Genomic DNA, 25,520 nt, shown 5'->3' on the forward strand with positions numbered 1-25,520 from the left:
ACCCCGCTTCTTCGAAGAGTGGCATAATTATCATTAGACTGTCTTCATGTACAGGTTATTTTGTATATTTTGCTTGATTTAACTATGAAATGGAACAGTTTCAGAAACAAGAACGAAAATGATAACGAGAACAACAGCATAGATTTTCCTTAGACGTTGAACAATGGGACCGGAGATTTCTTTTTTGTAGGTTTAACGTCTCACCGACATAATTAGAGGTCAAATCGCGACTTGAGGTTTGCAGTATTTAATTATGATTTCACCTTGTGTGAAGTTGCGTAGATTTTATTAAAGGAAATGACAAAGTGCAAAAGGGAAAGTAATGTCGTCAAAATAAAAGTAAAAATTATGGGATCTTGTATACGATCTTACCTTATGACCCTTACAGCCTGCTTTGAAGTTTAATGCATTACTTCTATTTGGGCACAGATTGTCTTTAGAAATATACAACGTTTGTACATTTTCTAAGTGATGAGGGGAATAATCTTATAAAAGGGAAGTGTTATGGAACTTGGTATGTAAACTAATAATATGTTCTTTAAGGTTAGTGTGAAGTTTCCATCAAATGCATGAATAAGTTTAACACATTATATTTAAAGTTTGCGTTATTTTGAGCCATTTTTTAACTGAATAAAGGGAGATAATTTTGTCAAAATAAAGTAAGACTAATGGGACCTGATATGTGAATTTGATCTATGATCCTTTCAATCTGCTTTGAAGTTCCAGTGCAATACTTTCATTTGTTTTAGAGATGTTCAAAGGAAATATAAATTTTGTTACATTTGCTTTGTCAAAAATGGGAATATTTTGTCAAAATAAAAGGCAAAGTTTTAGAACTGGGGTTGTAAATTTATAAACTCAAATGTCTGGGTGGAATTTCAATCATAAGTTTCAGAAATACTGTAAGAAATGTAAATTTTAGGACGTGATCCAATTGAAAAGGGCAGATAATTTTGTCAAAACAAAAATCGGTTTTAAAAGCTCATTGGAGCTTATGTTATTTGTTACATTTGCACCGACTTTGTAAATAAAATTTACTTGACTTGACTTGACCTGCTATGTGAACTTGCCTTACAATCCTACAAATATATAATAACATGATTTCTGCACTGGTTCCCTAAATGGACGGGGCGGGGCAGGGACGAAGGGACGGGACGGGTCAAAGTGATTCCTGTATAGCCTCCTCCATCAAAAAGTTTGGTTGAGGTATAATGAAATGCTCTCACACAAAACTTACCGACAGGCTGGTTTTCCGTTGTCTGTTACACACTTGGTCAAGCCACATGGGTTGATTCTTGTATACACGTCGCACAGATTGTTCGTAACTATGGTTTTTGTATAGAAAAAAAACAACACACATTTTATCAGAAAAATCAATGTAACTTTAAATCTTTAAGCAAATGGACGCTAGGCAAATTTTAACTTCATTTACACTGAAATATATGCAACTCGATTGCAACGACAGCAAATATAAATCTAAATATAAAGCAAACTTCTGAAGATATCCCCACTGTGTTCTTTCAAATGTTTTTTCCTATCCAAGTTTGTACTATTGGATAATTACACTGGATATAGGTGCAGATAGGTATATCCGGCCCGAGGATAACTGTTTAGGTTGTGATGAGGCTCGGCACTCGTTACCGCCTAAACAGTTACCCTCGAGCCGGATATTTCCATCTGCACCTACAATTAGCGGCATGCATTATTCAACAAGCAAAAGTAAAAATAAAATCAGAAGAAGTAAACAGGAAAGACGTTTCAAAGACAAAAAACGATGTTCAGTTCCGGTTATGGTTATGTTTTATCATTTGCAGCGTAACGTAATGTATTATTTATAATAAAACGTTGTTTATTGTTATATTTAATTCTAAAAGGAACAAAGAGGAACTATCAATGTATTTGGTTTTTATCTCGCTTTGCGTAATTAAATATAAATAACTGCATGAATCTTCTACCTAGATGTACACATACGAGTAATTCAAAGCAAGAGAGTCATCTTTCACGCCGGGGTGTACGCTGGAGTTTTCCTGCACCGGTGAAATCACCAGAAACCTCAGTCTTATATGCAAGAAATGCATTACTATATCTATGTACTTTTGCGTGCATGTCTATCATGTACGCTGCTTTAACGTCGCGATGTTCTTGGACCATGGCTTTTGTCCTTGTTTTTATGAATATCCCTCTTTACATTTGATTTCGATATGACTATACTGATATATTAACTTTTGTACCAAACTTTATTATTTTTAAACAAACGTTATGCCAAGGAAATAAATATAACTACAGTATCAGCTTGAGTTAGTTCGTAGGAATTAATAAATATTTTAGCTTCACTGATGTTAATATTTTTTTCATACTAGCGGCAACATCTAGATCTTCCTCTGTACATGATATCTGACTCATAAATACCTGTAGTGTTGTCTAATGTAATATCTGACACATTCACAGGCTGTCCATCAAACGTAAGGGATGAATTGTCTGTCATCATCTCAGCAACAGCCATAGCCAGTACTTGTGCTCCTTCCTCAGTCTTCCTAGTGATAACTGTATGATCAATTATCAAACTGCCCTTGCTGTGAACATTCAGAATAATCACATTATACGTAACTGAATTCTAAAACCGCTTACTAGTACAATGGGGTTACAAAATACGAGGGGCATTCTTTCTAAGATATTCCTGTACAAATACTTGTTGATAGTTCAGAAAGAGTGTAATGGGATTTTATCAACAGTATGAAATCTTTAGCATTATCATGCACAGGGTATTTAGATACTACATGTGTGTCTCGGTAGGAACTTTTTAATACAAGTAATGTCTGCTACCATTGTGCGTATCCATTTTATCTCTCAGTTTTTATATATAATGGTCTAGTTAGATCACCTACTATTGTAACTACAGCTTAACTGTTGTGGCAGTTAACGGATATGACGTAATTATTTAAACTGTAGTTCAACGGTTCAATGTGGAGAAAGGTTATGAAATATTAACTGGACTGTAGAATTACAGCACAGCATTTTCAGTGTTTAGTTTGAATTTATTGTTCTTAATTTTTCTTAATTGCAATTAGAAAGACAGCATGGATAAACGGACCGTGGAAGAGGTTGTCTAGATGATAATGTGACATACTTAATTGTCAAAGGTATTAAAAAAAGAATGCTATAGAAAAGCTTCTATGGGCGCCGCCATATTTGTATATTTACGTTTTCATCTGCGGCAAAAGAGAGAAGTACGCTCTACTGTAGTAGCATCTAAAGCTAATTCGATCAAGTGCATGTGCAGAAACACTTCCTGTTTTTGTACTGTACTATACAATAGTCGGTGATCAAACAAAGCCAATACGTAACCAAAATTAACAATTAATTAAGTTCCAAGACTACTGATTTAAAAAGTAAATACTATAAGGCGTATGCTAAAGAAACAGCATGCATGAGTAATATCATCTCAGTGATTATCATGCTTGATCACTTATTTCGGAGCAATGCGTCAATATTCGTTACTTTTGCAACGCTGATAGAGCGGCATGGAGCCTTTCAGATTAAATATTTCACAACTATTTGTATTTAATCTCGATTGTGTTTTTTTCTTTACTTGGCATAAACCATCAAAATATTTCTGAAGATATAACTGCAAATACTCGATGTCTAATAGAATTTTGACGTCATGTACTGAAAAGACAATATAGAAGAAAGCAATGTAAAAAAAACCTGGCACGCCGAAAATGGAGTTATTCAAATAAAACCGATGTTGTAATACATGGAGCAGTATACTGTTCATACGTTCTGTATTCTGGTAGACAAACAAATGTAATTTTTTCCAGACAGAGATACTGCACAAAGTCATCATGCTTAGGACATATTGATCACATTCAATTTCCAAGGAATGTAGCGTTTTAGTATTTTTTCATATAGTAAGGGTCTCAGACCTATTAAGACTGAACGCCGATCTGCGCGGAATCATGTTTGCATTGTTACATGATCTTAAGATGACTGTCCGGACATAATTGTCTAGGTCGGACTTGACATTAGAAATAAGAAAGGGGGTTGAATGTTATTTTTTTGTGCGTTTATACGGATATAAACCACATTGGGACGTCTAGCAAATCGATGAATCGCGCTAGCCCCTTCCCCCTTGTGGTTACAATAACGATTAATGGCACTATGGGAATATGTGTAGGACCGAGTCTACTAACATGACCTTCACGTGCGCTTGGTTAAAAATCTGCTATAAAATGCAAAGCTTAACAATAGAAATATGCACGTCTGTGAAAGGAAATAGATAGTCATGTTAAGTGAAAAGGGACGACTTTTATGCATGATTATTGGAATTCATTAGTTTTGAAAATGCTTAATATCTTAATATTGAAAACAAAATATATACCTTTTTATCTTAGCTGACCAACATATATATGTCAGTTTCTTGATGTTGGAAAAGTCACACGCTTATGTGATAAATGTCAATTCCATGTTAACTAGCATTTTAAAACAGAATGTAAAGAGGTTTTTTTTTGCAACCTACCTGATACTGTTGATAATAACTTTAATGAAATTATCGCCAAGTTTTTCTGCATAATATATCTCGAGCTGGAAGTGAAAAGAAGTGAAATTATTTTATAACAATTCATAATGCATGATGTAGGTCATTCGGCGACTTTACGTCTATAACTGTAGAGGAAGAAGGCAGATACCTTTCCGGACATTATAATACTTTAATTAGTATTGCAACTTTTCTATTGTCACATTATTATTTATTTACTGGGATATCCCAGTGTAGTTTGACTACAGTAACCATCAAAAGTGTAAAAAAAATAAGCAACATTGCAATGGCCCTTGAACTATTGATATTTAAATGATTAACAAATTAAAATATTGACAGAGTAAATTGAGACAAAGCAACAATAATTTCATATGATTCAAATCATTTTCAATGTGCGTGTACGTTTCAAATTTGAGAAGAAGCAATACATAAAAGCTCGTTCATCTAGACATTTAAATATACATTTCTACAAATAGTAGAGAAATGCTATATCATATGAGCCACGCCATGGGAAAACCAACATAGTGGGTATGCGACCAGCATGGATCCAGACCAGCCTGCGCATCCGCGCAGTCTGGTAAGGATCCATGCTGTTCGCTAATAGTTTCTCCAATTCCAATAGGCTTTAAAAGCGAACAGCATGGAGCCTGACCAGACTGCGCGGATGCGCAGGCTGGTCTGGATCCATGCTGGTCGCATACCCACTATGTTGATTTTCTCATGGCACGGCTCATATATGTTTTATTACACTACTGTATATATCATATGTCTATTACAAACATAATGAGCAATAAACGTTTTTCTTAAATATCTATTAACAATAATAACAGTAGTCTTTTAAGTTTTGTTGCAGACAATTGAAACGTCACTCAAAACAAGAAATGCGCACATTATAACTAATTTAAACCTGTGTAAGGATAACAATTGCTACTGTACATAGGTTTCATGCGCGCATGGAGAACTATCATTCTATAATAATGGAAGGAGAGGCTCCACTTCATTTTTCACACAAAACATTTTAAAGATTTACCCAACACACATTCCAATAAATTCATGAGTTGTCAAACAAGAGAAGCGGACGAACAAATAACGCATGTTCAATTGCAGTTAATTCTGTCCAGGCATATTTATTTGAACAAGAGCTGTTTGTTAAACACATACGCACCCCAAAGGTGGACTTCCAAATCAAGCTGGTATGTAATTTTCTATACTGTGAACTTGACCTTTGATCATATAATCTCAAAACAACAGTGGTCATCTACTGAACACAGACAACCATCATATAAAGTCTGACAACCAAAGTATTCCTTAAGTATTGTGCGGAAACTGTTTTCAGTGTAAAGGTAACTTTGTTCTTCACCATAACCTACTGACCCCCGCCCACAAGACAATAAGGGTCATCTACCAACCATGTGACGATGACGTTTGACCTACTGCCGCCTAAAACAATAACGGTCATCTACTGGCCATAGGCTTTCATCCTTTGAATTTGACTATTGTTCAATGAAACATACCCTAGTTATTGGCAGACCAACTTACTGGCCGGCCGACCGATAAAATAATAAAAATACAACTGTTATAATGTTAGGGAAACTACCATTTCGGTTGATTTCTTCTTGTATATTTCGAATGTAACTGCGACCTTCAGATTAACAGTGTTTGGAACTTGAATGTTTAAGTGCAGCGAAACTGTTGTAATCTTCTCCTCTAGAACAAGAAACAAACGTTTAACATTATAAAGTTGTGATTAGCATAACATTTACCTCCACTGAGAATGAAAGACTTCTATACAATTGCATGTAAAAACTAGGACAAAAGGGATGCTTACCAAAAGGATACTGACTGAATGGCGAACAGTGAAGATAATGATCAGACTGCACGGATGTTCAGAGGCTGATCATGATCAACACTTGTCGCAAAGGCAAAATTAATCGTGTTCAGCTTGATAAGGATTAATCACAATTTAAGTGACTATTGTATATTATTCAGATGTGTGCGTTAAAAATTCATTTCAAAATATAGCAAAACATTTTATAAATTTTAGCAATCTTACCAGGATTCTCTGTTAACATCGTTGTATTGACCGTATCTATTTCCTCTGAAAAGATAAACAACAACAAATCCACAATACAACCTAATAAAAATGTACTTTACCCTGCACATTCCGATGAATTCATGTCTAATGCAATTAAGTTAAGTAACATAGATCTAATACTATATAGTTTATGGTGAATCTGAGAATCTAAGGAAATGCAAAAATATTATATAGAATCTACAAGAAGATTTCACTTATCGCCGATCATATTTAACGTTGGAAAATGATTATATCTAAATCGGTGTCATGTTGTTTTATGCTGTAAAGTTATTGAATTTGTCTAACATAATATTTTTTCCAAACAAAATAGTCTTCATTTGAATAGCATGGGCCAAGTATGGTACCTCTGTACACAATATGTTATATATCCTAGCTGGTATATAGAAATAGTTGGGTAACATACCGATACAAGTATCATTTTCAAGTTGATATCCTATTAGACACAGACAGTCGTATCCCCAGTCTCTGTTCTGGCAGCCAGTATTATTGTGAGCATCACATATAGTGTTGTTGAGACATTCATCTATATCTATATCACAGCCTTTACCTTCCCAGCCGCCCTTACACTCACATGTTTGATTCTCTGGTTCACATTCCTCTGTATTGTTCACAACGCATGGACATGCTAAAAAGTTATATTGTCTAGCATTATAATACGAAAAGTCTATATGAAAAACAACAAAATGAAACAAATTATACATATAGACAAACTAATATCTCTCTTTTATGTTTCATTACCATTTTATATTTTATCGCTTTTATTAATTGTGTACTCTTATGTACATCTTACTTGTAACTGTCTTGCTTCCAACTACATAACAATAATGGTTATTTTCTCATCAAATGCAATATGATAGAGTTAGATAGTTTCAATCACTGTAAGTACACTGATGCGTTCATACCAAACTCATCACACGCCATTCCCTTCCACTGACGTGAACATGAACAAGACCCATTAAATTTGTTGCACTCTACAGTATTATCCCAGTCGCAGTCGCAAGTATAATTGCACTTCACACCATAGTCGTGCTCTCTGCATTCTTTAAAATCATAAAAATAAATTGTAATAAGACTTGCTGAGGTCATTTTCTCTTAAGTGTTCATTGAAAAACTCCATACAGTTCAGTTGTTCGTTACATATATTTAAATGTAAATACAAACTTATCAATATAAATACATAAATCCGATGAAAAAATATAACACAGAGGTAAATGTTGCCTAAATACTGAGCTGACAAAACTGAAGAATAATATCAGTTACATTGATTGACATATATAGAAATAAACACATGCTCAACATATGCTACTATGAAACCGTTATTCAAATAGACAAGAAAATGCCCCATTTAGTATCTAGATAATTTTGGACATAAAATTACCTCCGTAGCAGAATCTAGATACTTCAAATTGCTTGGAATATGCTGCAGAAGGGACGCCGTCAGGTTCTATTTTGACATCAACTGTGACATTAAAAGGCTCAAACCTGCCATTCAGTTTAAGAAAGTAACCCTTTACTGTATCTTCTATTCTGTACACACTACCACTTTTAAAGGTTTCCAGTGGTCGCGCCCAGGTTGGTACTGTCAATGTTACTGAGTGTGGAATAGATGTCGATTCGTTGTTCAGGAACGTCTGTTGTTCACTTGAGAGAATGACTGAGGAATTGAGTCGGGCCACTATTTCACCCTTACTGTCCTCTGAGAAACAACCATCAAACTCGAACGAGGCATTTTCGATCTTGGGATAAATCATAATCTGAAGTTCACCGGATCTAGTGAAGTTTGTTCCGTTCGTAAACTGGGTCACAAGGATTTTCAAACTATGTTCGCCTGTGCTATTTGTGGTCATATTCAGCTGTCCAAAATCGGTACTCAAAAGTAGGATGGTGCTATCATTTTGAACTATGCCTTTCGAAAATGACGTACCATCTGGCATCCCGGACAGGAAAATTTGAATCTCATCTAAACACCCTGAAAGATTCCTTGCTGATATTGTGAGTTCAACTGGTTCGTTAGTAAATCCTGCCTTAGATTTAAGTTCCAGCAGTGGAGGTTCTGGTGGTGGGGAAGCTGTAAATAGAAAATATATTCATTTCTCTTTAAATAAACGATTTTAAGAAAGAATTCAAGCTTTCAGATGAAACTACAAAATGTACTAATTCAGCTGTACTGGACCGCTCTGCTTGCTTCGTGGATAGGAATCATAGGATATTAATTACCATTCTAGAGGTTGTAAGTTCTAGTAAAGTAGAAGCCGTAAACCTAAACAAACCGTGACGGTAAAAGAAAAAACTGACTTACATGTAAGCACCTCGTAACTGGCAATACAGCATTTTATTATTACATTGTGTACGTTGTATACTTACTGGAATTACAGGACGGCCCGTAAAATCCTTCATCACATAGACAAACTTGCATTCTTGCACTGCAGTTGCCGTGTCCAGAACAATCACAAGTACCTTTGAATATAAGAACAATTTCTTTGTTTTAACGTGTAATTTCATAATGCTTCAAAACAGGAATATAAATGTTGTGTATTTTTGTGTCCACGACTGAAAACACGTAGTGCGTTTTAACATAGTCTAAACTAGTATATTTTGCAAATGCTGACAATTTAACTTAAAGCAACACTTATATCATCTTTATGCACACAAACATATTTCCTATGGCTGTTTGATAGCATGTACTCTTAAGCTTAAATATTTTACTTTTGACGTAAATAATCGCATTAAATGTATTCTTATTAACGAGACATATTGCTTTTAATAATACATGTCAAATCTCGTACCACTCTGAATTGTAGATGTCACATTAATAGCACTTTCTTTTTCAATTTCTGTGAGTTTTGGTCGGTTTCCGACTTGATCAACGGCTACTGGAAGTAATCGTTTTGACTCTCCTAGCTTCAACTTTACAAGAAATATATTCTCCGTAACACCACCTTGGAGCAAGCTTAAACTATTGCCTGTAATATTTGAGACAAACATAATAAAAAGTATATATAAGGTATTTAATTAAAGGCATAGAAATCATCTGAAGAATGGCTAAATGAACCATCACATGCAATTGATCAATGTATGTATCACTACAATACGAGACACTTAAAGAGTTCATTTTGTAAAACTAGAACATTGTAATGAAATATAAAAGGATGATGCTTACCGAGATATGATTCACGCAAATTGAGAAAACAATAGCTCTTATCATTTATTAACTATATCATATTTGCTGAAATACTACATAAATTTAATATTACGATTAGTCGGATTGAGTTATGATACGTACCTTGCAGTTCAAATATATCAACATGTTTCACTCCAGACCCTGTATCTGTAGCAAGAACAGACAATGTGACAGAATCAGTAGATTCTGTTCCAGAAATTACTGATCCATTAACCTCTGGACTGCTATCATCAATCTAAATTTTATAAATAATAAATAAGATATGGAAGATATCTGTAACAGTTTTTTTTTCATTTTATATTTTTCTTACGACTTAAGAGCGTAACAGAAATTGATGAGGATAGCATTTCATGATGAAATATTCCTGAGGCGGGATTCAAACCTGGGTCTCATTAAGTTGTACTATTAGAACCCATGCATATAATTATACACATACTTTACAAAACTAGAAAGGACACTGAGTCTATGCATGGGGCGACCCTTTGGCACCACCACATGGCACATAAAGGTTCGTGATATGAAGGTTAATCAAACTGATAAGAACATGCTTCGACATCGACCATATCACGCAATCAACACCAATTGAAGCTGTGTTCTATTGTGAAATATTATTGAATAATCCTTGTGATAGAAAAGAAACACAATTAATTACCTAAATAAATCCGCAAGAAGATCATTGCGAAGCACAGAACGCAAACAGGTAAAACAATGGCAGAATCGGTTTTACTTAGTCTGTTCATGACAGGTAATGAAAAGTAGAACAACCCTTACGCCCCTAGCACAGGATTAATTGGAAACTGACAAAGAACATTTAGTAGACTCCATGATCCCAAAGGACCAGAAATAATAACAACAATGACTCAAACTTAACGGTCACCAACCGGCGGTATTTAAAGACTGTTGTAGTGATAGTTAAATATGGATGTAACGAAATTCCCGTGGAAGCACTGAATGCAACCAACAAAATAAAAGAAGATCCGACCGATAAAATCAAGTCTATTTATGAAAGGTAATAAAACGTGGAGTATTTTACAGATTGGTGTATGCTTTTGAAATCTACTGTTCATGCTATTTTCATATTTGGGTGAAAATATATTCATGTGATACAGTACTTCAAAAAAACTTTCATTTATCTATTAAGTCTTAAAATATAGTCGCAATCACGGCCTTAATTGTTTATCTGTACTGAATGTCTGCTGTAAGTTAGGGCACTTTGCATGCTTTCTATTCTCTAAGCCATTAGAAAAAATAAGCCTACGTATGTCTTTAAGCGGTACTCCAAATAATTATAAAAGAGCACTGAGAGTACTACCAAATGATCCCAAAATAAGTTTTTTTTGTTTATTAAATCACATAGGTAAACATGCTAAAACCCTTGCAGTCATGTTATCTTAAAGTCTTTTAGCAATTTAAAGAAATATATTTTTAATGTAACGCTTTTTGGCGCGTTTTATTATACAAAAGAGTACACTTAGTGTTTACAAATCGATTGCTACACATTGCAAAAGTATGGTCTAAAACTAGTGATTGTTTCAAACCAAAATATCTGACTTATGTTCAACGAAATGCATTCTCCACAGCATTGTTCAAACCTAATGGTTCAAACAAAATATTTCTCCAGACTCAGTTAAGTTATTTTTAAGTGGCAGTCTTGCACTAATGAACACTAGTGTATTAAAAAGTGTCCGTGTAAGATAACACCGAACCCTTTGAATTTAAGAGGAGCAGAACAAGGCGGTGAAGCCAGCCCATAATAGTTTGCCGACAGTAAAAGAGCTTTTCAAGAGGTTCAGAAGATCCTTGTAGAGCTAGATATTTCTCTGCTGATTTATAAAAAGCTGTGAACTTTCTTCTCATTTATCACCCAGACTTGTTTTGGTTTGTACAAAGAATGCTCAATGTTCTGCATGTACTGATTGTGGGTCTGTTTTCACAGTTAAAGGCAAAAAGCTAAATGTACCTTCAGCTAACTTTGCTTTTTTATGTGATGAGAATGTAGATTATTCAATTGATAATATTGACAGAACTAACCCAGCTTCTTTTATTAAAAACATCTATTAACAGCTATTTGAAACAAATTATTATTTCACATTATGACTTAATGCATCTTAATTATTTTCTCTAAAGTGAGTACACATTATAAAGGATTACCTACGATAAGACAATTAAGACAATTATATATAGACAAAGGAGCTGGGTCACAGGGACACTTACCATATTTTGTACAGTTACTTTTCACAACTATGAAACGGTAGTAACAAGCTAATAGAATTTATACTGTTTTTCCCCACTAATTTAATAATGATTACTGGATCAATGTGTATGTCGTACGTAATTGAAAAGTAATGCACCTGTAACAATTGCATTTCAGGTGTGGTGATAGCTCGTGGGTTCGTTCCCTGAACGCCGCGTCAAACCAAAAACGTGTAAATGGTGCTTGACACTCGGCAATAAAAGGAAAATTGAGTTCAATATCGAACGATTACAATAATAACTGAAACAAAAATGTATGCATTTACCGTGTTAAAAATATTTGGTGTATCAATCGGTTCATTTTGATCGAAATAAATTGAGGCATTCGCATGAACTGTTGAAAGATGGGCTACATCTTTATTTGGTTTCATAGAAAACGTCACATAGCCTTGTGACCAGAGTTCTTTGTTTTGGAGCTAAAACCCAATACTTACTCGGAATCTGTTGGGCCATCACCTGACAAAATTTAGGGGCAAAATCCAGGACCACTTCCATACATTTAGAATGACAAGTCGAAAATTGTTAGATGGATCTATCATTTAAAGAGACATTGCCATTCCGGAATTGTTTTTATTCTGGTCCCTGGTATACAAACGGGATACAAAGGATCTGTTTTTGTTTTCAGTAAAGACAATTTCCTCTAGTAAATTGTGCTTATTTTAGATTTTGTGTAAAATCTATTCTACATGTAATCTAGCTTGATTTTAAGAACAATTGGTGCCAGGCTTTTAATCTTTCTAAGTAGGCTATTAGGAAACTTATATGTGGGAATCAATGCTAATTTATTAAATAGAAAAATAGTTTGGAAATTATGAACTGTGCTATGAAGACTGATGTATAATAAAATCAAAAGGGCAATACTCCTTAAACAAATCAACAATCGTACATAATGTGATTAGGCAAAAGCAATTCCGTGGATCCGCAAATCAATAAAGGAGCAGTGGTAGTACAGGTGTTATTAAAATTGACCTTTAGAGTCATAACTCCAGCAAAAATAATCCTAACACCGTGAACATAACAACGATTTGCACATCTAAGCTTTATACAATGACGTATGTTTGATCATTTAGATCGATTTGAAAATTATGTTTGTTTGTTTGTTTTTTTTTGGGTAACGCCGTTATTCTACAGTATTTCAGTCATGTAACGGCGGGCGGAGTAACATACCAGTGTTTCCTGGATTCTTACCATTACAAACATGTTCTCCCGCAAGTAACTGCCAACTTCCCACTTTGAATGAGAAATTATGTTGAATCTTGGAAAGTATCTACCATAGACTTTATGCATATCCATCAAAGCCTATAACTAGTGAAAAATCATTTCAACAGTAATCTCGTAACAAAATGCGTAACTAAGCTTTGTACAACTTCTCATTTACTCCGCTGATACTGATGATCTTAAGAACTTGATTCAGTGTAAGCAAAGTAACCGAGATATACTATGATAAATGGAAATGACTGATTGCAACATCTTTGAAATAAACGTAAGCGTTTTTAAAAAAGGCGCAGACAACTAAATACTGAGAGACTATGAACAGGCAATGCGAAGCGGAAAATGCAATTGTCCCCATGAAACGGAAAGGCATATTACCTGTTTTTGATCCAACGACTGAAAATTCCCAAAATTACCATATTCTTCCTCCGATCAAGTCCTGCAAAAAACTCAATAAACAAGTCCCAGTTTGCTGTGGCCGTCATATCGATAGTACCTTTCTGCAAAATTATATGTAGCTGCGGGTAGTATTTCTCCTTTATAAATTGTTAATATAAACTCGTTATCTTTGTTTCAAATATCAAAGACATTGTAGTATGTTAAATATAAAGAAATAAGTTCCATTGTTTGTTTGACTATGAATGTATGTAGGTTCCCCTATGAACTTTTACCTGAACAATTACTTTTTGGTGTATTTCTTTTGTGAAATTGCCGAAACAATGTCGCCATAATAAATGTCCCTTGCATCTAATTTCACTGTATATATGTTCAATATAAACCCTTGAGCAGGAGCGTCTGCATTTTCGTTGTTTTCAAATCTTTTTTGTATTCCATTCTATGGGCTTTTCGGTATAAATGCGCGCTCTTCCATAACTGTTGTCCAGATATGTCCATTCTGAAATGGGAATTGGAAAACGTATGTGAACAAAACTAATTAAAAGATTCTATTACAATTGTCACGTAAGAAGGAATCACTTGTTTCATATGTTCAAACAATCTAATTTTACTTATTTGTAAATTTAGGAAAACATCAGACTATGAATGTCAGGCGATGTTATTCTAAAACAAAAAGTAAAATACAAACTCAATCATCATGTTTATAACCTTTAAAACTACTTCCTTATCGCTTGTAAGCTTAGCTTGTACTTTTTTATAAACAAATAATGAAATAATAACTGCTGAAACTTCATATACGTGTATTTGCGAATTCGGCTTATAAAGCAGAAATCGTAAAAATCCGCCCTTCTCATATAACGTCCGTGTACTAAATATCATTACTTAATTATATCTTACCGGGATCCATAGATCGAACCCATTGTGTAATACCATCACAATTTCGCGTACTTCTCTATCAAGTGGTCTTTTCACGGTCACCTTCTCATTAGTATAACTAAACAATGAATATCATTTCAACTCTTCCTTAACAAAAAATAAAGCTTTGGTAAAACTTTAGATATCCTAATACATCATTGCATGATGAAACACAGAATTGATATCAAGTCTAATGAACAAAAAGAAAAACTTCCCCTTTTACAAATCTTGTATCGATTTTTTGCTAGAAATATTGGCATAAAGAACAACAATATCAGCAAATTTTAAAACAAAGGGTAACAGAATGACACCATCATTGCTGATTTGATGAATTATTGATGTTGTATTCCAAATTTAAATATATCTGAATAAATGTATGTACGTCTAATTTTGAAAGTATGGGACAACATACAAAGAAAATTTATAAATCAAAACATATTTATTATATAATTTCAAAGATTAATGTAGCTGAAAATGTCTCGAAAGCTAAAATGGTGTAAATGCCTGAAATCTTATCACTGAAATTATCTTAGATCTTTTATAAAGGAAGAATGATTAATAAACAAATGAAATTTATACATTTATAAAGCAGCTAATGAAGAGCTGCATTGCATATTACCATAATATTTTGCAAATCTAAAAAATGCTGAATTTACCAATATATATGTGTGTCTGGATTGCATTTTATTTACAGCCTGTTAACCTTGAGCAAGAGGTCTTGGTCTTACATGTGATAAATTAATTTGTTTATGGTGACTTTGGCGAAGTTACTTTCAAAATTAATCCATGCAAAAGTAAAGTTATTTATTAGTCGACCAAAAAATGACCTTTTATCTTTGACTCTTTGTGTGACCTTAAATTTTCGGATGAGACCTAGGTCTTACATGCGAAACTCGCCTTATTACGCAAACATTTGTGCTAAGTGATTGTAATCCTTGATAACTGGTAGAGTTAGAAGCGGGCATGAAACTGATTTGCCTAAACTCTGTGACTTCCAATGAGTAACATTGACGTCTAAAGCACAGGGGTCTGTGACTTAACGCATGACATTCGTCTCAATTATGGGCACAGTATGTCCCAATATATTCCAAATCAAAGTTACGGACCGGGCAAGCAACAATTCTGTTAACCTTTTGACCTCTAGTGTTGACCTTGACTTTGAGCTAGGGGTTCTTGGGTTTGCTTGCAACACTTTGTGCCAATCTAATTAGAAATCCCTTCATTGACGACAGAGCTTTGGACCGGATACAAATTGGGACAGTGACGAACGGCGGAAGGATGGACGTGAGGATAAAAAAGCCTTTTCTATGCCGCCCCCGCTTTTCTCCGAAAAAGGCAGGGGACAATAAAGTAATGCAGTATTACCTACCTTCTGAAGAAATCATATATTTTTCCCAACAATGAAACACACTTTTATCGATGGGGGGGATCGATTGACTTCACGTTCTTTACATGCTATTTTCATTTACGACATAACTGCGGAAATCAGTGAAAGCGTCTTTTAAAAGAATTACGGCTCTCCGTCATTGCATTTGGTGCCCCAGTTTTCAAGCCATGAATACCACCACCTACAAGTGGCTGTGCCATTTTGGCACCCATTTTGCTCAGCTTAGTTAAACCCACCTTCAATTCCCGCCCCCCAGCGACACCAGTAACGTTAACCGTGAAATATTATTATATATAAAAACACTTTTCATTTTTAAACTCCAATAATTTAATTTGATACTACTCTGTGTTTATTATGATATAATTAAAATCATGTATGCAAATAATGAATGATATAAACGTTTCTACATGTACCAATTATATTTTAAAAGTCTGTTCATATACCGTACTACAAATATTAACATGTTTTACGTTAAAATTACATCATAACTTTACTAGCTCATGCGACTTTGCTACAGTTTTCAAAAAAAAACTTGTTACTGTAAGGCAGAAGGTCCGAGTGTGTACATACATTCATGGTATAATAGAATATTAATAAAATAGCAAATTAGGGCTGGAGTAACTAACAACCATAATGGCACACCTTGTTTTATTATAGGAACTAGGTGGACCATTTGCTCAAATGGCATATCCTTACTATTTAAACCCCAAAGAAGTGGTCCGAAAGAAATACCTTGATGATATTCATACCTCCCCCTAATGTCCACTCTTTGTGAGATCGCGTAGTCATGTAAGCTTTCTAGTGAAACCCAATACGATCACCAAGGACATGTTCCTCTTGGGTCATTAAAAATGTACAGGATTATTAGAACAGTATCATAGAAGGTTCTGCTCTGTGCCTCAGGCATAAAGGATCTATACTCTTGGAACGCCCTGTGTAGCTATCATATAGACGCAAACGCAGGTAGTAAATGCCAGTCATTCTTGTAATCAATAACTCCCCACTGTCCGACAAACTGAACATCGACTCACATTTTCTGTAGCTGAAAAAATTCACCAATAAGGATTTCGCTGATTATGAATATACTAGCCAAGTTTCCTGATTCATCTAATTTGTTAGTTACAGACCTGTCAAAACAAAAAACGAACAGTGACACCCTGTTAATTTCTGTATGTTTGTTGAATCCTTTACAGTTTGACATTACATTTGAGTTTGACATGCATGAACAATATTAATATTGTAATTCCCGTCTAAATGCATTTATACTATTGGAATCATTCACTTTTGTCTAATTCAGAGGCATTTTTTTTGTTTCTTACTTTTTATAAACAAAATGTTTCTTCTTTGGTCCCACAAACATTTCATTTATGTTTTCGCATTCATAAGGCACATATGTTTTCTTTTTTTTTTTGATTTTTGACAGGTATGTTATGTATTATTCCTTACTTTCACTCCTAAAGTGTTCACCGTTTTGTCTAAATATAGCTATTAACAGCAAATATAGCCCGTTTATAAAGGTAGAATTTCAGAGATAAAGATAATGACAAAATCACATTAACAAGGAAAGGAAACACTAAAATTGTATAAAAAGTTTATACAAAAGTAGGGTAAAAGTCTTTTTATTTGCATATTATCATCTTTTTACAAAATGAATTATCTTGGTAAATAAATGATATCAGAATTGCACTTGGAATAACTTTTTAATCATGATATCTTAGTTTACTTAAAATACGTTTTTGTTCTTTGATGTTAGATATCGAAATTTTGTGGGTACTCAAATATTTATCTCATTTAAGAATATTTTTTACTATAATGTAAGTTTAAAACTCGTACATCACAGTTAGTATACAATTTCTAAAATACAAACATAAATTTTTGAACAAGAAGTACTAAATACATTTTAGAGCAAGAAAATTTCCAGTTTATACGTAGTTTAGACGTCAACATGCATTACGTATGAAGTTTATTAGATTACCATCTGTATAAAATACATACACTTGCTATTCTAATAATCATATACTTTCAATATATATGAAAAACAAAATATGAAGTCCAATTATGTAAGTTTAGCAGATCCTGGTGAGGATTTATGGTACAGATTTTAAACAGCGTTAACTGTACTCATTCTATGTGTTAGAATGAATAGGTATAAATTGAATCATTCCATGCTCAGTTGAAAGCAGTATTTATAAAACAAAACATGTGGCTAGTAAAGTTACTGTCAATCTGACTAAAGTACTTGATCTTCTAAACGAAGATCTGAGAACGACCCATTTACATTCGACTTCTGTATATATGGATTCCAGTATGACTTTTTTTATTTATCCAATCAGAACGACTTGTTCGAATGTCAAAGAGTATGAAAAATTGCATCATTCTAATGGCTCATCCCGGGACCCCTCGCATACTGATCTAGCCGGCTATCTGATACAGTACGACATAAGAATTGTAAATATCAAAAGTCAAGGCTACAAGGTAGATTGCAAGATGTTTGTAAGTAGCTCTGAATTGCTACGAAAGGTCGTTCAAACGAGGCCTATGAATTAGGTCGTTCTCAGAATCCTATGCGTAGCGTAAATAGGAATGTACTTTCAGTCTGATTGAAGTTACTGTATACATCAGGCAGTTAAAATGATGAGCCATTGTAGTTGAAATGTTGATAAAGTATTTCTGCAGGAATGTCTCTTAAAAGGTATATGAAAACAGATTGATTGTAACATACCCTAACGGATCGTACATAAAATAGTTTAAGGTGTGATCGTCGTGCCTCGCAGCAACCAGACCTATCTGAACACCTCCGTGGTAATAGTAGATTGAAGTTTCTTTTCCAGCTCTTGTGTTTATCTACAATTACATTAAAATGGTTGTGGAAAACTCACTAACAAGTTTTACTTGGCTATAATATATCAGGTTCGTAGATGAGATTACCTATTCTTATTAAAACAAATCAAAACTAAAATATTAAAAGCAACATGAATCATTTTCTATACGAGTTAAATCTGAACAACTAATTTACTATTTGAAAATAGCATCAAATAACTTATAGGATATGTAAATCTGTTAAACTCGAAAGATGTATTAACATCATTAACAGTCTCTGCTTGTAATTTGTAACAAAAATGAAAGAAATTTTGACCTGCTCCAAAATATCCATGTCGTAATTTCCAGCAGGGTTGATTACAAATCTTGCTGATCGTCCGTTACATGTCTTCATGTAGAGGTTTCCTAAAGCATCGTATTTAAAATCACATTGATCCGTGTTTGACTTATAGGCCACTATTCTGTTTTCTTCATCAAAAACAAACTTTTCCTGGATGGACCCGTTTCTCTGTACCAAATTGCCATTTTTGTCGTATTTAAAGACCATGTCGCGATACTTAATATACTGGTTCATTTCATTGATGGTACTTTGGGCATCAACCCCATTAATGGATATGATCTTTCTGTTCTTAGCGTTGTCATACTCATATTCGGTTACATTTCCTTTGGGATCAGTCATTGAAATAACTTGCCCTGCACGGTCGTATTTGAATTTCCATGTTCCCTCAAGCGTGTCAACAGCAATTCTCCGCATTCTAGTTGAATAGGTATAATTAAAGAATGAGGCAAGGGTTCCATTTGGGTAGAAATTCCGTAAGACTTTCAGTAATCCCGTTACGGTATCGTACTCGTACTCTGTGTTTGCGTGGTTGCCTAATAGTCTTTTAGTTATCTTTCCCATAGAGTTGTATTCTGCCTCGAGCAAAACATTGTTTTCCTTATCAATAATCTTTTGTAGTTGTCCATGCTCATTGTATTTATATGTTACGTGATACCCATTACTTGTTGTTATTCTCGTGACTTGTTTATTTTCATCGTATTGGTAATCAATGGTATTCTCAGGATACTTTATGCTTGCTACTTTCGTGTCTCGGTACGCAATCTCTATTTCCCCATTCTCATTAACAGCTCGGATAAGATTGCCTGTCTCGTCGTATGCATAAGTAGTTATAGAATTGTTACCAATATCTTTCATCAGCAGCTGTTTCCTATCGTTGTACTCATATCGTTTAGTAGCACCTGAATGTGTTGTCGTGATATGACCATTCTGGATATATCTATACGTTTTGTTCGTTCCGTCAGGATACTTGAGGTTTCTGAGGGTTCCATTTTCATTTATTACGATATCATATTTGTTTCCTTGCCCATCAACAAAGGTAGTTAGCTGGTATTTCTCATTGAAAATAGTTTTTATCTTATCTCCGTTTCCATCTTCAACAATTAGTTGTTTTCCATCATTCTCAAATAGTCCTTCTAGTGACCTTCCATAAAATATTAAAAGTGAATAAAATGATAAATACATCATATTATAAATGACGCAATAGTTTAATATTCCACATGGTAATTTTGTCATTTACTTTATTTGACTGTTTGCAAAAGCGAATGTTACAAAATGACTACTGTTAGTAAGGTACAAATATATTTTGTGTTTAACAATTGTATTAGCATCCAAATGTCAAGAAAACTTACAAGATCCCCCTCATAATTTGTCTCTGTTGTCCCTGTGAAGACGGTTTTATCGGGCAGAAAACCATCTCTTATAATTTGAATAATTTCACCTTCTTCAGAAAATGTAAGCCTGTATTTATTGTTGTCAAGCTTTGAATGCACTGAAACACATCCTCCGTTACTATAGCTATACCTCCTGTACTGATCACATGCTTCTTTTTACGACGCTGTACTCTTGGTTTTTCAAAATGCCCTTGTCCATTTAGTTTTAAAACATCGAACGCCGTCTCGCGAACATGACGGAAGACAGTGCAGCAATCTTTTGTAGTGATACCGTGTGGTTCCCGAATCCGAACGAGTCTGGCTCAACACTCCGGTGTCAAAATCATACAAATAAAGTCTGAAAAAAAAAAGAAAAAATAAGACATACTGTTTAGTAGATTTGCTCGCGTTGTAAGGAACGACGTTATGCAAACAATTATAGTTGCAAATGCGTGAATAAAATATTCATAATTTCAGGACATATTCTATAAAACCTAATACTTACACCTTTGTTATGGTTTCTGGTGAAGTGGTGTTTAGTAATTCCATGGACTGTATCAGATGTTTCGTATTATATTTCACCAGTACATATGGACCCTCTGAGTGCCGAATTTTTGTTAGCAATGACTTTTCATATTCAAAGTGTAAGCTGCTAGAGTCAGTAAGAGATAATATGGATCTTAACGTCAGAGTTTCCGAGTCGAAATGAAATTCCTTATTATCTTGGTAACGACGAAGAACAAATTCTGAAAAAAAAAACAAAGAAATATTAATGCTATATTTTTCTTTCAAGACCTTTTTGATGAATTATCACATGTCTAAATGCGTTTTGTATTTCATTCATCAGTTAAAAGTATCAATCAAATTTCTAACTCTAAATTGCCTCATGATGAATTCTTTCGTATATACTTGTAAAAGTGTAAAACATAGTTTGCTTTATCTAAAGAATTCTGATATCATAAGGTTTATAGAAAATAATAATTTAACTATATTCATGTCATACTATTCCATTTTAGTTTTTTTGTGTAAGAAAAATAAAAACAAAACAAATAACAACACTATACAGACTTAACGAGACCGTTCGGCGTCAACATTTTTCATTTTACTAAATTATTAAGTACAACAATTTGTGAAAATTCTCATATATTTAGAAAATTATGTTGCAAGAATGGCAATTTCAATCAAATCGAGTGTTGCCAAGATTTTATTTTATTTTATTTATCAGTAAAATTCTAAAACTCAGAAAAATACAAATAAATGTCTACAATGTACAAACGAGCAAATTTCCAAACAGTGAGAAAATTTGATAAAAGGACTACTTTGCCTTGCTATATTTTTGGACGCATTTGGTTTGATATTTCATGTATCAGCCATATCACTGTATCCTTATAAATGACATTCGTCAGTTTCATAAAAAAACACCACTTTTATGTGTATTTTTGTGAGTTTTGAGAAGATGGATAGAAGTCTTTAAATAAATAAAATGATGTCTTGCATAATTTGCCTTTTTTCAAATATTATTTACATACTATCAATAATACCACTGTCTAAATGTGTAAGAAATTTGATACATTCACTTTAGAATAAGTAAAGATATCGCCGAAAATATCATCGAGGGGCGTTTAAAATAACGATTAGTATATAATTATTTATGTACTCGCCTGTGGCAGTTTCAGTAATCGCTCCTAATTTCTTATGGATGTAAATGTTGTCATCAACCTTAACAAACACATAATCCTCCTTTTCCAGAGTAAATGTGAGTTCAGACTCATAAATTGCTTTTATCTTGGTATCCCTGAATGTGGTCCTTTCAGCAATGATTTCAACAGTGATAAATTGTTAGCATATTTAAATAAATTATACATATTTTCCCCTTAATGGGCAAAAACGTTTAAAAGAAATGCTCTTTCAAGTGATTGCATTATACAAAATGGCACATCACCAAAATCAAATGTGTAATCTATTGTAGTATTAATGCCATTCATTACACTTTCATATAATAATATAAATGGCTTAAGTCTGATGAACAGATTTCGTATTTAAGGCTGCATTACTTTGTGTAGATGAAGTGAAACATTACCATAGGGGAAGAATCCATCCAGGTCCGATGTAACCAGGTTGTTTTCTGGAACCTATTCTTGCAGACAAGAAGCGATCTATGACCAAACGAACATTTGCATCTGACTGAACGTCAAAATCGGTTTCAATCTGCAGTGTCCGACCACCATATGGAGCGTCAGCAAAGTCAACAAGGTACTTCAATATAGAATCAACTTTCCAAACATATCGTCCTGCTAAACTCATTTCAGTTAAGACTGCTGACATTTTACTTGCGAGAGACAATGTATTATTTCCTGTCATTGTAATAAAATTATTCCAAACAGGCATCCATTGTTCAGCGTTGTAATGGGATGGTCGCATGTCCTCTTTCATTTCAAGGAAAGGGTTCGGAGTATCAATACTTTGTACAATCTCATACACACTTAGTTTCATTTTTTTAACTTCAGATCTTTGAAATATCAAATCCTTTTGTTGTGACTTGAAAGTTAGTGAGCTTCGTGCATTTGGACGCAGTAGTCCAGCTGGACCTTGTTCTGGGGATCCAAACAGATAGAATCGATTCCTGTAAAACCCATCAAATGTTTCATCCATCAGCCTTAGACTTCCGTCGCCCAAAGCTTCCACTTTAATTATCGGCACTAAAAGATCAGAGTCTCCGCGATTCTGTATTTCAAGTTTCACTGTTCCTGTTTCACCAGTTCTTATACGCGCTGTAGTTTCAACATTTGTAAAGAGAAACCCGTTAGTTCCACTTCCCACGCTGATTTCTTCGTTGAAAACAATGGTCTGATTCAGCGACGTCGAGGATAAAAATAGTGAGAAATTTGATTCAGGAATATTCAAAGGTATGTCGAATGATACATATGCCTCTGTAGATGAAAATACATAAATTGATTTCGCCGTGAACACGTCATTGCTGCTATTTAGTCTTGCCTGCATATCATATGGAAATAAAGTTCCTTTTATATATAAAGTTGTTTGTGCACCTGTAATAGCTGATTTTGGAAATACATCTATAATTTCAAATGTAGCATATTTCACGGAGATTGTTACGTTCTGTTCTACTTTCTGTGTTAGGAATCCTGAATTTTCTACGAGAATATAGTAGTCCGTACTAAGTGTATTTGGTACCGATACAATTTGATTCGGTAAGTTTGGATTATCGGAAGCTATTTCAAAATCATATAAAGTTGCAGGGCTGCTGGATTTTAAGAAGATATTGTTAAAAGCATTCACTTTATTTGAGGTCACATTCACAATAAGTGTTTCATCTGCTGACACGTTGATAATTTGAACAGAAAGAAACTGATCTGCAAGCAATTTCATGCTGGTTGACGTTCCTGTCGTCACAGACTGATAAGCTACTCTAGTTTTGTTTTCGGAAACGCCAACATTATTATCTATATGTATATCTATAACATTAGTTCTGCTTTTAACTAGTGTTGAGTAATACCTTGCTGTGACGTGAGGAATTTTATATCTTAATGAAAAATGCAGTTGATCGGTTTGGTTTGCGGCCAAAGAAAATGACTGGCAGGACGGTTCTCCAACTTGAGAATCTTCAATGTCCCACATCCTATCTTCCGAAAGATACACAGAGTCGCATTTATATCCACTCGCTGAATTTGTACCATTATTGATAAGGTCCCACGTGACTGTTATTTCATTACCATATTCCACAAAACTTGGAGATTTAACTTGCTTTACAACAATATCAGTACTAACGCTTTCAGTTAAATCAAACACAATTCTCTTAACATTATCATTCTCATTTTCTTCATACAAATCATCTCTCGAATCACATACGATGGCAAGATAATAGCTTTTTGTTTCTAGGTCCTTTGGGAGAAAGAATGTCATGTTAAGAGAGACAGTTTCGTCAGGCTCTAACAGAAAATCACGAAAAATGGATTTCAGTTTCATGTCAAACGCATCAACAACAAAGTCCTCACTGAGGTAAACGCTATCATACCATGCGCTGTAGGTTGAAACATTTCCAGTATTTGTGATATTATAATCAAGCACCGCAGGTTGCCCTCCAATCAGTGTTCCCAAGACCTTGTCCGCTTTCAACTTCTAGTTTGGGAAACAACAATGCATATTATTTGGCATCTGAAAGAGCCAAATACTGACAACAAAACGAATTTGTTGCATTTGTGTCTGTTGCATTTTTCTCGGAAGGTTTTGTGTTTGAGATTGTTTGGTCTATTTCGTCAAACCTTTCATTGTCTGGCAATATAATAATGAATGGCGTTCCGGAAAATCTACTCGGTATGGATATCCTTGTCGAAAATCCATAGCTTTGTTTCGGTTGTAGACTTCCGATATGCATGACATCTTGCAGATGTTGTGCAGTGTTTTTCAAATCGACTTTTGATGTCAGTTTCTGATTGGCTAAATATATCGAATCAATCCAAGACGACTTACTGGTTGTTTTGTCTCCAACGTTGGTAACGGTTACATTTACTTTCAAATTTGACCCTGGAACAATTCGACTTTCATTTTTAGACGAAATGCTTTTGATTTGCGCAGTTAATCGCGCTGGCAGTAGTGTCTTAATTTCGATAGGCATTATTTGACAACGAATATTATTACCGCGGGAATGTGATTCATAGACATCTTGATATACGTCAACTTCTAGACATAAATATAATTTACCAAAGACATTTGAAGGAAGTACTAGCTTCTTGTTTTGTTCATATGAAGCCTGTGACTCGAGGAAATGCTCAATGGTGAAGGTATTAAGTGTTATTAGGTTGTGTGACTCGGCATTTCTTGTATACGAGATTCTATCTTGCCAGGACAGGAAATTGCTCATAGAATTACCAAGATTTGTTACTTTCCAGTTTAAAGATACTATCCTTTCGTTATTGATGAAAGAAGTCAAGTTTCCGACAAATGTCATGACAGATAAATCTGCTTCTGGGAAGGCCTAACGTAATTAAATATAACTCTT

At 34.2% G+C, this 25,520-nt stretch overlaps 2 protein-coding genes across 2 annotated transcripts; both read right to left on the bottom strand.

The window, feature by feature from the left end:
* Positions 1 to 1,175: 1,175 nt before the first annotated feature.
* LOC128555229 (uncharacterized) lies at positions 1,176 to 12,449 on the bottom strand. The gene is made up of 12 exons (XM_053537015.1): positions 12,330 to 12,449; positions 9,913 to 10,045; positions 9,416 to 9,592; positions 8,994 to 9,086; positions 8,008 to 8,697; positions 7,532 to 7,669; positions 7,033 to 7,254; positions 6,588 to 6,632; positions 6,132 to 6,241; positions 4,517 to 4,581; positions 2,410 to 2,573; positions 1,176 to 1,325 (listed from the first exon to the last, which is right to left on the bottom strand). Exons 1-12 carry the CDS (start codon positions 12,432 to 12,434, stop codon positions 1,234 to 1,236), a joined length of 2,034 nt encoding a protein of 677 aa, XP_053392990.1. The 5' UTR covers positions 12,435 to 12,449; the 3' UTR covers positions 1,176 to 1,233.
* Positions 12,450 to 14,110: 1,661 nt separating this feature from the next.
* Positions 14,111 to 24,669, bottom strand: LOC128549615 (uncharacterized). The gene is made up of 9 exons (XM_053526688.1): positions 22,584 to 24,669; positions 22,165 to 22,298; positions 21,009 to 21,249; positions 20,763 to 20,861; positions 19,110 to 20,274; positions 18,696 to 18,817; positions 17,005 to 17,100; positions 14,569 to 14,665; positions 14,111 to 14,170 (listed from the first exon to the last, which is right to left on the bottom strand). The coding sequence occupies exons 1-9, from the start codon at positions 24,485 to 24,487 to the stop codon at positions 14,111 to 14,113; spliced, it is 3,918 nt and encodes a 1,305-aa protein (XP_053382663.1). The 5' UTR covers positions 24,488 to 24,669.
* Positions 24,670 to 25,520: the final 851 nt, after the last annotated feature.

The sequence above is a fragment of the Mercenaria mercenaria genome, chromosome 2 (assembly GCF_021730395.1).
Source record: "Mercenaria mercenaria strain notata chromosome 2, MADL_Memer_1, whole genome shotgun sequence".
Classification (NCBI taxonomy): domain Eukaryota; kingdom Metazoa; phylum Mollusca; class Bivalvia; order Venerida; family Veneridae; genus Mercenaria; species Mercenaria mercenaria.

What these genes read in the sequence shown, in the direction of transcription:
- LOC128555229 (XM_053537015.1), bottom strand. Translation starts at nt 12,434, where the DNA reads ATGAAACCAAATAAAGATGTAGCCCATCTTTCAACAGTTCATGCGAAT. An exon ending in CGGGCCGTCCTGTAATTCCA is followed by an intron (nt 8,698 to 8,993) that starts GTAAGTATACAA and finishes TTCTATTTACAG; the next exon opens with CTTCCCCACCACCAGAACCT. An exon ending in AGAAGAAATCAACCGAAATG is followed by an intron (nt 4,582 to 6,131) that starts GTAGTTTCCCTA and finishes TTTCACTTCCAG; the next exon opens with CTCGAGATATATTATGCAGA.
- LOC128549615 (XM_053526688.1), bottom strand. Translation starts at nt 24,487, where the DNA reads ATGAAACTGAAATCCATTTTTCGTGATTTTCTGTTAGAGCCTGACGAA. An exon ending in CCAGAAACCATAACAAAGGT is followed by an intron (nt 20,862 to 21,008) that starts GTAAGTATTAGG and finishes TTTTTTTTTCAG; the next exon opens with ACTTTATTTGTATGATTTTG. An exon ending in GGTTCGATCTATGGATCCCG is followed by an intron (nt 14,171 to 14,568) that starts GTAAGATATAAT and finishes TTCCCATTTCAG; the next exon opens with AATGGACATATCTGGACAAC.